Source organism: Agelaius tricolor, unplaced genomic scaffold (genome assembly GCF_023055355.1).
Source record: "Agelaius tricolor isolate 1412-34295 unplaced genomic scaffold, bAgeTri1.0.p SCAF_1, whole genome shotgun sequence".
In the NCBI taxonomy this organism is placed as follows: domain Eukaryota; kingdom Metazoa; phylum Chordata; class Aves; order Passeriformes; family Icteridae; genus Agelaius; species Agelaius tricolor.
Genome location: NW_027269261.1, coordinates 87741752 through 87754400, shown reverse-complemented (window position 1 = coordinate 87754400; position 12649 = coordinate 87741752). Strand labels below are relative to the sequence as shown.

General features: G+C 36.2%; 1 protein-coding gene across 2 annotated transcripts in view; it reads left to right on the top strand.

Annotated features, from left to right (window-relative positions):
- The window catches only part of CSMD1 (CUB and Sushi multiple domains 1), a 1073555-nt gene that overhangs the window by 210993 nt on the left and 849913 nt on the right, over nt 1–12649 (top strand). For both annotated transcript variants that reach the window (XM_071442193.1, XM_071442195.1), the window contains exon 2: nt 3166–3382. In XM_071442193.1, coding sequence (XP_071298294.1) covers nt 3166–3382 — 217 coding nt within the window. The remainder of the gene's footprint in view (nt 1–3165; nt 3383–12649) is intronic.

The window sequence follows — 12649 nt, the reverse complement described above, 5'->3', positions numbered from 1 at the left end:
CAGACCAGTAGAACTACTTAATCTCTGCTGATATTTTTCTTACATTTTCCTGTTGATGTGTTTATTTTCTTTACTTTGATGATTCTTTCTTCTCTTAAAATGCACACAAGAAACAAAACAATCTTAGCCAATCTCATCAGTGTAATCTCAGTGGTCTGTGGTGTCTCTGCAATCAGAAACTGCATTATTTCTTGTGGCATTTTGTATGCTCAACTCTTATCTAATTTGCTGCTACCTGTCACCCTAAGTCTCTTTGTACCTGTTATCCAAGTATGTCCTCCAAGTGAATTTCTCTTAAGTGGTTTGATGCTGAATTTTACTCCTTTGAAGAGGTGTAACATTTGAGAGTTCTGAAGGTTTTAGATTTGCATATATTGACAAAATAGGTATTATACAGATAGCAGTTGGCATTGTTTTTTCTACATTCTGCTCTGTCAACATGCTTGTATCTTAACTAGGCAGGGACAGACTTAGAAGATTTTTTTCTGGGTCTGTATAGCTCTTAAAACCTCTTTCAGTATTGCTTACACAGAAGCAAAATCTTCCTTGAAATTGTGTGCGTGCAGCAATGAATTTTCTGGGATAACTGTGTACTAAATTTCTCCTAGGATTTTTACTTGTTTTTTTACTGAACATCAAGTAAATAAGTATATATTTTTATATGCATGTAAAATTAAGAACAAATCTAAAGTGCATTTCACAGTAATAGTTTTTCTTTATGATTCTCCTTTGCCTCATGTTGTTTTGGGTACAAGGTGAATAGGCAATATGTGTATGAATAGTTTCAGTGCTGGAGGAAAACATATACAAGAGAGTAAAAAAAAAAGGTGGAGAAAAAAAGTCTTGGGGTTGTAAGAAATGCTTAAGATAAACAGTGGTAAAACATTTTATCCCTTATTCCTCAATAAAGTGTTTATTTTCCAAAATAATGATGCACAATAACCTGTATCTACAGATAGGAGAACAAAACACGTTTTGGAATAAAACTGGGAGTAATCATTGGCAGTTGACAACTTCTGCTAGTAGGTAACAAGAGTCTGTGAAAGGAAGCTGCTAATGATGGCCATGTGGGGGCTGTGAGGGTTCACTTACTACCCCAGCAACATGGAGTTTAGGAATAAAGGTTAATAAAGTTTATATTATAAACTTTATAACAATATAACTATAAAATTATTGAAGCTTAAAAATAAAGGTTAATAAAGTTTGACTTTAAGCCAGCTCTATGATTTCCAAAGAGATTGGGAACATAATTTGTTTGTCTCCGTGGATGTCAGAAATGAAGACACAGCATTTACATATGCAGTTACATATGGCATACTGTATTCTTTTTACACTAGAATTACAGATACCTGCTCCTAAAATGGGGTTCTGTCTCTGACAGATTTTAGGTGAATTGCTAGGATGCACTCCTTTTTCAGTGCAAACCTTTCACACCCCAGTGGTAGGAAGGCTGCTGCGCAGCACAGCTTGCACGGGGTACTTGACTTACTGAAACCAATGTTGGAGACATGAAGTAGCTGGTTAGAGTAACAGGGTGGTGGGCTGTCACTATAATTTTCCTTTTCTGTTTTCAGAACATCAGTTCTGTAGTAATTAAATTATTTTAAATTGTTTGTGGCATTTGTATGACATTTCCCCTGCGGTTGTAGGAAGAAGGATACAATGCATCTGCAAGTGTCTGCAAGCATGCTGATAATTTTTAGTGAACAGTACATAACTGAAACATTCATGCTAAATTCATGGTGTAAGAGTTTCCTTCTTTGCAAATGTTGAATAATAAAGATGTCTTGTTAAACTGACTCATATGATAGGTATACCAGAGAAGATTTTTATTTTAAAAGTTTCCTGAATCCTGAATCACCACAGCCTTTTTATCTCTTTATTTGAGTTATTATATTTGAAATTTAGTAAAAATAAAAAATTTTTACTAGTAAGTTCTTTAGTTTTAGGACCAAATCCCTTTTATTAAATCCATCTTGTTAAGATTTAGAAACTTCCTGCAAAAAAAGCATTTCTCTGAAAGATTGAGTGTGAGAGACCCACTGCTGAGAAGTTAAAAAAAATTGCAGTCAGAAATATCCTTCTGGTTTAGGTGTAACGATAAAATACGGGATTTTACTTGTTCTGAAGTGCCTAAAGTGCATATAATAATCCAAGCATTACAGTCCACAGAATGTCCTTATATTTTTCTCTGTTCAAATATTTCATTAATGCTTCTCTCTAGCTTGGAGTCAGTAGAGCTGTTGTGTGGGGACTTAACAAAATCAAGTAGGAAACTAGCAACAATGTGCACTGTAACTCAAGGTTTTGTGCTTAGGACTTCCCATTAATGAGCTATCATGGTCTCACAAAGTCTGTAGAATATACAAACCAGGTACAAAAGCCTGCTGAGTAAACTCTTAGTGTTATTTTCTAAGAATAAAAAAACAAAAAAAACCAAAAAAAACCCAACTCAACCCAACCCAACCAAAAAAAGCCACATCAAAATAAAAAAAATAAGCCCCCAAAAAACCAAAACCAAAGCAAAACACCAACCAAACAAAACAAACAAACAAAAACCCAAAACCAAAAAGAAACCCAAAACCACAACCCCAAAAAGACCAAAACCCCCCACTTTTCTTATCACAAAACCCATGGAGCTACAAATATTATACCACAGAAATTTTGCTGTATTGTCAAAGTATAGAAATCTTGGTTAGTTGCAACACAAAGCATATTAAATGTGTCTACATTTTGCTCTTCATGTTAAAGTAGGTTTCAGAGCATCAGAAACTCTGATATTTTAGTACTCATATAGAAACTCTTTAAATGACATTTGCCAAGAAGTTTGGAACACTCTCTTGCCATTAGAACTGTCAGTCTGTTGAATTTATGGCATTAAAGCTAATGCTGAAATTTCACATTTGAATGAATAAGTCATACATTGTTAATACTACAGAACCTTAAATAATGATTCAATGCAAAAAGATGTTGAGTGTCTCAGAAAATCCAGCTATGAGGGTTTTTAGTCTGTAGGGAAGAATGGTATAAATACAATTTTATGTGCTGTTTGTAATGTAGAAAAAATATTTTAAAATTATGTTTTCATATAGGTACTTATGTAAGAATATATACTGAGTGAGGGAAAAGAAAACCAACTGTAAATTTTCCTTTCTTCTTTTTCAGGTCAGAACTGTGGAGGCTTAGTACAGGGACCAAATGGTACTATAGAAAGCCCTGGATTTCCTCATGGTTATCCAAATTATGCCAACTGCACATGGATCATTATCACAGGAGAGCGTAACAGGATACAATTGTCATTTCATACTTTTGCCCTCGAGGAAGATTTTGATATTTTGTCAATTTACGATGGACAACCACAGCAAGGCAATTTAAAAGTGAGGTAAGGTCCCTTTTTTCTTTCCCAGTTTCTTTCTGTCAGTCTGTCTCTTTACCTTGCTTTCTCTCTTCTGAGTATATATTCTGATGATATGTTAGAACATATATTGGTTCATCCCCAGCCAAGGGGATATAGTGCTCCAAGATCTCCCAGAGAAAGATGTTAATCCAAATTTCAGACTTTTCTGGCCCTAGCTGGTGTATCAATAACATCAGTTGTACTTAAAATTTACGCAGTCCAAGGTCAGTTTTGGTGAAGGCCCTGAGCACAGAAGTATTCCAACATTTCAGTATTTCAGTATTTTTTTTTTAGTTTTCTGCTGGTGGAATTCAGGTTTTGCCAAGAGTTCCTTTCTTGAAGGTGCCAGTCACCAATTTTTGAAAGAATTCTTACTGAGATTAGTTCAGCCATAAATAGTTTGACATTGCCAAAATTGAAATTCTTCTCCATTAAGCAGTTAGGGATCTTTAAAGGTCAGAAACTGGTGTGTCTTATCTTTCCAAATACCACTGACGTCAAAAAGAGGTTTTATGGAAACTTTTTGATTTGAAGCTTTTACACAACTTCAGGTTTTGAAGCATTAATTTCATTGGTGTCTTGTTGTAAATTCCTTGGTCATTTGCTGGATCTGGACTGCAGAGTTGGAAAGCAAACAGTGCTTTCAGTGCTGCTCTGTCATTTTCTATTCAGGCATGAGATTTATTGAGTACTGTAAAACACTGCTGTCAGTTCTGTTGTCTGATTACCCTTTTATATGCTGCTGATTTATACTATAGTGCTAAAACAAATGTGGGAGCATCACCAATTTGTTCTGCATTTTAGTGAGTATCATCACTGGATATTTTTGACAGGAACAATGTTCTGATTGATTGTTTACTCTGTTCAAAAAGTTCTGAAAACTTTGGAAGGTAGTGCACAGCTACCAACAATTTAGATGCGCAGTGTGTAGGCTTCATTTACTGTACTTAACTGACCTTTAGTACTTGTGTCACCTGTAAAAAGGAGAAATATTTATTTTTTTGTCAAATGCTTTTATTAGCATTATCTAACATGCCTGCTTCTTTTGTACTAATCTCAATAGAAAATAGTTTAATATAGCAGATATTTTATAATAAAGCAGATATTTTATTTCTCATTGCTTGTATTTGCCATCAGTTACCTTCACAAATGGCATTATGAAGAAAAAAGCATTTGTTGGCTTTGCAGCATGCAGAGGTTAGCATAGCAGAATTTGAATGACAGGTTTCTATTGACTTCTCATATCCCATGTCATACCCTTTGTTTTACAAAGAGCATTCACAGGTGTACCCCTCTGCAGTTATGCATTTCAAGACAATTCTTCTGGCAAATATTGGAAAATTATAGTATTGGTCTTTTAGCTGACACCATGAAGATGCAAGAGATCTTGGAAGCTGTGCTTCAGGGCATGCACTTATTTTTCCCCATAGTTAAAATATTCCACTACATTTTGGGTAATTGTGTTTCTTTAGCCATCGTGCCAAATCTGGAGCTCTTCCTTAAAAATAGCTGCGTATCTACATCACCACCACAAACTATAACAATTAAGTACTGCTCACTCCATATTTTGGATAGTATTTTTTTCAGCTGCTACAGCAAAATTGAGTAAAAATGAATAGTACATTTAACTATTTCGTTGTGCTGCCTGAAGGACCCTTCAGTATGCTAAATATGCACCAAGATACTTCCACTACTTATTGATCATAAAATCAAAAAAACTAGAAACACATATAAAATATATTTAAATGATTAGGCAAAGGAATAAATTGGTTTAGGCCAATAGTGTGGAGAAAAAAAGCAAAACAGGGGTGATTACATGTATATGAACTTTGGTTAGTGCATTATTAAAGCATATACTGGTTTAAGGGATAAATTACACCTGGTAGTAATTACAGGGTTTTGTAAGGTTGTTGAGAATTAAGGTATTAGTGGGAATAGAGTAAACAGAAGATAAGGTACTAACAAGTGCTATTTTACATCTTCCTATTTTTCTAGAAAAAATCCAACCTAGCATTCTGAAATGCTGTGTAATTCTGAGGCATGTGACCCAAAATTGTCCTTAAAAGATTGTTACAGTGGATTTATTTTTATCATTGTAAAGATCATGGAACAAAACCCAAGATTTTACACACAATATATCATTTATATATAGATATATATATGGTGTGTATATTTATATCTATATACATATATTTCATCCAGGACTGCAGCACAGGCTGGGATCTATCCATCTGGGGAGCAGCTCTCTGGAAAGGGACCTGGGGGTCCTGGTGGTCAGCAAGCTCACTGTGAGTGAGCTCCTGCAAAGAAAGCCAGCAGGGTGCTGGGCTCACCAGCAACAGCATCACCAGCAGAGATTAACAAGTCATTGTCCCACTCTGCTCAGGGCTTGTCAGGCCACACCTGGGACACTGTGGTCAGTTTTGCTCCCACTATACAAAAAGACAATGAGAGGCTGGAGGGGTCCAGAGAAAGGCCACAAAGACGATCAGTGACTGGGAAGTTGCCTTGTGAGGAAAGACTGAGAGAACTGGCCTTGTTCAGCCTAGGGAAGGGGAGACCTTGTCACCATGCTCCAGTACTGAAAGGGTGGCTACAAAGAAAATGGAGACTCCTAGTTTTTACAAGGAGTCACATGGAAAAATTAGGGGGTATAGGGTACAAGTCACTTCTGGGTAGATTCCAAATGGACCCACAAAGAAATTGTTTCACAAAGAAAAGCATCAGCGATTGGAAAAATCTCCCCAGGGAGGTGGTGGATTCCTGGTATTGGATGCTTTTAAGATTCAGCTGGACAGGATGCTGGGCCATTTTAGTTAGATTGTTCTTTTGCCAAGAAAGGTTGGACCAGACAATTCTTGAGTAACCTTCCCACCTGGAATTCGATGACTATGGTTTTGTGATATATAAAAAAAGAAGTTTTAAGTCTAATGGCACCTGTTATGATAATGCTTTGTTGCATAATGTGGTCTTAATTCTACAGAAAAACAAGACGTTAGATAATTGATTTCACCATATATTAGAAGCAAAACAAATATTTCAGTTCTATATTATTGAAAGAAACTTACATTAAAGCAAAAATATTGCTTTATCAGTTGATGGAGGAAGATTTCAAAATATAGCTACATTCTAATTTAACTAAGAAAAGGTGCAAAATATATTTTTGATTTGCATTTTATATTCTAAAGAAATTTTCATTTTCTATATGCAGTTAATTGTCAGGATGTAGAACTCATAGGAATGAAGCAGAGATGCAAGTGGGGTACACTAAGACAACAGTTACTATTCAGATGTGTTCCTCGTGGATCATTTCCTTATGTAAGCATTATATTCAGTAATTCACTGTAATCCAGGAGCTAGCGAATATTTGTTTTGATGTGGGTTTTTTTCATATGTATCAGATAAAATAGCAAATGGCTATATTTTTAAACAGAAAGAAGAAATGTATCAACAAGACATAGAGACATAGGTCAGCCCTGAAGAGGCTCAGTGTAAGGGCAGATGGCGACTGACAAAGTGGCCTATTGACTGCCAATAGACAAGTGACTTCAAAACAGACATCTCAAGAGTTTATAGATTTCAAAACTCATTTCAGGATTGGTTGCAATACCTATTTTCCACATCTGAAGAATAGTCATTAATTTTAGCATAACTCTTGTTACAATATATTTTTTCTATATGCAGAATTCCTGAATTGGGGATTCATAGAGAGGTGTAGGTAAACCATAACAGGACTGGATAAACAGAAAAGCACCTCTGTTGCTGAAGAGGTGGGTGGGGTGGGATGTAAGTTGGATGTTAAGACACACAACTATGAGTTTTACAAATGTGGTGAACTGAGACTTTGTATATGTAATTGTCTCCATCTCTGTTTACACCATAAGGGTACAATATTTTTTTCTATGTCAAATACAGGTAAATGCTGTAATCTCTGTATTACAATGTCTGTCAGTAAAAGTTACTCTTTTAGTATCTCACACTTAGTTTACCTAAGAGTTAGTTGCAGACCTGTGTAAAAAACTCTGAAAAAACTTTTTCAGGTTTTTTCAGACAGTCCTAAAAAACTTTTAATAATGAATTCCAAACAATTTGGTTTTCTCTCACACAGCAAAGCTGCTAATTAAATTATATACACAAATGGGAAGAAACATACATGCAGCTGTGAATGTTTTTGCTGTGTGTATGCACATCTGTCAGTTATTTTAGACATACATAATATATATTTGGAAAGTGATTTTAAAATGTCTACTTCCCTTCATGGCTGCTCAGGCCTTCCAAGTATTATTTACTTTACTGCAGCCTAACTAATAATATAATAGATGCTGCTTGTTATTATTCATATCAGTTGAAATAAACAGTTTTGTTTTAATAGAGCAGTAATGCATATGGTGAAAGTTGCTAATGTAACATAATAAAATACAGCTTACCAAAAAATTTTCTGACAAGAATGTATAAAATGTGTGCTTAATGGCAATATATTCCCTCTGCTTTCTTGAATTGTGCAGAAATAATAGGAATTAAATATGAATTATTCACGGTATTCACTTTTCCCTGTCTCCAGCAAGCAATAAACCATATGTATATTTTGTACATCATAATCCAAGTGTAGAGGTAATACTTGAAGTCTGAGCTCTCACTTGCTATTAAATCTCTTTTACCTTAACAAACCATGATTTATCATGTATGCAACATTTTAATTTTTTGTTTGTTTTTGTTCTGTTTCTTTGTTGTTTATTTTTTGATTGTTTCTTCAGAAACCATTTCTGTCTTCCATCTCTCCAGGGTCAAGAGAACAGTGAAGCAATGATGGGGTGATTGACTTTTCTACAGAACTGCTGACACTGCAGCAGCAAGAGCTTTGTGCAGTTTAAAGTTCTTATTTCTTTTTTCTTTCCGCATGAAAATGGCATATGTAATTTTTTTAACCTTTTTATTGCACATCATTTCCTACAAAGTATAGGAGACTTTTGTGTGTGTGAGCTGGTGGCTGTGGCTGTGAAGAAAAGAATATGGGTTCATCAAGTAGCATTTTTCCAGCTGTAGCTTACCTAGAACACAGCACAAAGTAACAGGCTAATGTTCAAATTTCTAAAACAAGATTATTGGATAATTTCAGCAGAACATTCTGGTACTTCATATATCTGGAGGAAAAGAAAAATTATTACTGTATATTTTACAATTATTACTGAGTTCCTGCCAGGAGACATGCCTGGGAACAGACTACTGTTCCCTTTTTTATGTTAATCATAGAATCACAGAATAAAATACAGAATGACTTGGGTTGGAAGAAACATAAAAGACCACCTAGTTCCAAGCCTCTGCAGTGAGCAGGGACATCTTCCACAAGACCAGGCTGTTCAAAGCCCCATCCAAACTGAGCTTGAATACTACAAGGGGTAGTGCACACACAGCCTCCCTGGGCAACCTGTTCCAGTGCCTCAAAATCCTGTTGAGGAAAGAATTTAACATCTAATTTCCTAATATCTAATCTAGAGCTCCCTCTTCCAGTTCAAAACCATTGCATCTTATCCTGTCACTCTTTCCTGTATAAAAAGTCCCTCTTCCTCCTTTTTATAAGTCCTTTTCCTTCTTCCCTTGAAGTACTGGAGGCTGCACTGAGGTCTGCCCAAAGCCGTCTCCCAGCTGAACAACCCCAGCTCTCTCAGGCTGTCTTTGTAGGAGAGGTGCTCCAACTTTCTGATCATCTTTGTGGCCCTTCTTTAAATCAGACTTTTCTAAGGTTTTTCACCTATTAATGTATTAGGAAGAGGAAACTTTTGTAGTACAGGGATAAAATGTGATTCATCATACATTAGCTATTTAAGGAAAGAAATCAAGTTATGACCTGATCACCTTAATACTGACAAATAGTTTGTGCCAACATGAAAAGAGAATACAATGGAAGGAAAGATAATTTATGTGTGCAATACAGGTTCAAACTCATGTTTGAAGTGTCAGGGTTTTTTTTCCCTCATGTGGATAAAAGGTAAACTACCTATTCCCAAATTTTTAGCTTCCCAATTCAAAATCATAAGCTTTCTAATTTTGTTGGCAAGCCTAAATACTAAAAAGATTTACCAGAAGTTGTATTAAATATAAAGTCAAATAAGGAGTCTTACTAGCAAGCTAATTATTCACCAATTAGGACATATATAGGACATATTAATTACAGGTTTTAGGTTGATACTAAATGATGGCCAACCAAAAAAAGATTTTTTTTCCCTCCAAAACCACGGAACTCCCAACTAAAAAAATCTATTTCACATTTAAGGAACAATTATTTCTTGGGGGAAAAAAATAGATTCATTTAAGAAGGCAAAGCAGTGCTTGAATGTATACTATAATATTCATCATCTGTTATTTAAAGCTTTTTTAATGCAATTGTTTCATTCAGCATGATAAGATGCATGTGAGACTCACCGTAGTGAAAAAGTGAAAATGTATCTGTGCTCAGTTCCTTTGTCCTCTTGGAGGTAGATCTCTTTTTCCATCTGACACTCTTTTTCCATAGTACATCTTCAAAAAGCATATAGGTGTTGCTTCTTTGCCTCTTCCATACTTTTGAAACTGAGCCTGTATAAGTGTCAGCAGTGGTTTGATGCACTTGTATGCAGTACTGTACTATCAAAAGTATTACAAGTAAGGATTTAGAAGATGGGAGCTGGGATATGGCCCCAAAACAAACAATTTTACAACTAAACAGGTGATAACATTAACTCAATTACAGGTTGTAAAAGGAATTTTTATTCTTAAATTTTTTAAATTTGGAGAGTGAGGACATTTGCTGCCCTTTATTTTCTGCCATCTAAACATATATTACACATACAGAGTGCATTAAGTAGTTTTATATTAGTATTTCTGCATCTTCTGTTATGCTGAAAAGATAAGTCTGTTTTATTTTAAATGATTTATGTTGAATTGACATGATTATGTATGGAAGCCCTGCTGATCAGCATTCCTAAATACTGTGTATACAATAATTATTGCAACTGTCCTTGGTCAGACATCAGTCACATCCCTTTGATTATATTCTGACTACAAACTAATAATTAAATTACAGCTGTTACAAAATTTTAAACTGGACTCCACAATGAGAAGGAAGTCCAGTTGTCAAAATCTGTCCCCTTTTGATTTGTTGCTGTACATCCTTATTGTGGGATTTTCTATAATTTCTATGTAACTGTGGTAGATAACATTTTAATTACTTCATAACCTATCTGCTATGAAGACATTTTGATGCTTGTTTGTTTTAGAGAGGAAAAACATATTTCATATGCTAGCTGTCAAATTAAAGGGGACTGAAAAACCTTTATAAAATGTAGTAATCATATTTCTGATGCATGTAATTAGGTTAAACTGTGAATCATGTTCTCTTACTGTCATCTGGTAATTACCTGCCTGCCTTAACTGAGCCTTGTGATTATTGACTGTATGATCACAGTCTGGTTTAAGATCACTCTGCGCTAGACAGGGATGTAGTGATCATGGGACAGATAGAACATCAGAAATGTTCAGGCATTTGAGGGGAATTCTGCAGTCCCTTATTTCTGAATTTCCACAGTGGAAGTTCAGCACTGTCTCCCCTGTCATCCAGTCAAACACAATCAATTTCTCTTGTAAAACAAATTTTGTAGACAAGTGTTCTCATAATCGTGCAGTTTCTGATATTACTTGGAGACTCTCCTTGGTTTTCATACTGTTTGTGGTCACAAGAGTATCTGCTGACATTATTAGGGGCCTTGGATTTTGGCAGTTATGTTTTTCCCTCTTCGGTCTAAAGTACTCCTGCTGGCATCCCAGATTATTCCTGTGTTCATATTTGCATTTGAGTGAAAACTATGTATTCTCATCTCCATTTAACTCAATGAATTCATTAAGAATGCTAACTAGTCAGTGGCTAAGTGAAGCCCATCAGACTGACTCTGATCATAAAGCAGTTTGAAGAGAAATTTTGATAATAGGCCCAATTCAAACCAGGCAGGGATTAGCATTCTTTAAAATTTCTTTTCTGTATACAAACCTCATTTATATGTTTCTCTCTTTCAGAAAACAATAATTTAAAAAATAATCTTTTATCTCCCACACCCCCAACAAACACACATATGCACTGCTGGATTTTTTTTTGGAGAATCATGAAACAAAAGCAAAATGGCAATGAAATGAGAATATTAGATGCCTATATTAGACTGCCTGTTTATCGTTGTTGCTAAGATGGGCTTCTCTTGGCTTCTGAAGTAGAGTATGCATATTAAAGTCATAAATAATAAAATGGTGATAATTTTAATGTAAATTATTAGAAATTATTCACCAAAAACTCCCCCTCATTTCTTGTTTTTAAGTACTTGAGATAATTCCTAAATTAATGAGACAAACTGGAGACAGAATGGCTGGAAAGTGGCCCAGAAGAAAAGGGTCCTGGCTGGAAAGTGGCCCAGCACCTGGGGGTGCTGGTTGACAGTAGCTGAACATGAGCCAGTATGTGCCCAGGTGGCCAAAAAGGCCTATGGCATCCTGGCCTGTATCAAGAATAATGTGGCCAGCAGAACCAGGGAAGTGATTTTCCCCAATACCTGGCACTGGTGAGGCCTCAAATCCTTTGTTCAGTTCTAGGCCCCTCATTTCAAGAAGGACATTGAGGGGCTGGAGTGAGTCCAGGGAAGGGCAGTGGAGCTGGTGGAGGGTCTGGAGCACAAGGGCTGTGAGGAGCAGCTGAGGGAGCTGGGGGTGTTTAGCCTGGAGAAAAGGAGGCTCAGGGGAGATCATATCAGTCTCTACAACTACCTGAAAGGAGGCTATAGCCGTGTGGAGGTTGGCCTCTACTCCAAGGCAACCAGCAATGGGACAGGAGGAAATGTCTTCAAGCAGTGCCAGGGGAGGTTCCACTAGGACATTAGGAAGAAAATTTTTACTGAAGATACGTGGCATCCCCAAATTCCCTGGGCAGTTTGTTCCCCTGCACAATAAACAGTTTCTTCCTAGTATCTAAACTACATCTACTCTCAGTTTGAAGCCATTCTGTCTTGTCCTGTCACTACATGCCCTTGTAAATAGTTTCTCTCCACTTTCCTTGTAGGCTCTGTTTAAATACAGAAAGGATGAAATTAGGCCACCTCAAAACCTCCAGTCTGAACAAACCCAATTGTCTCAGGTTTTCCTCATATGATCCCTTTGATCATCTTGGTGGCCCTCCTCTGGACTCACTCCAACAGGTCCATGTCCTTCCTGTGCTGGAGAGCCCAGAGCTGGATGCTG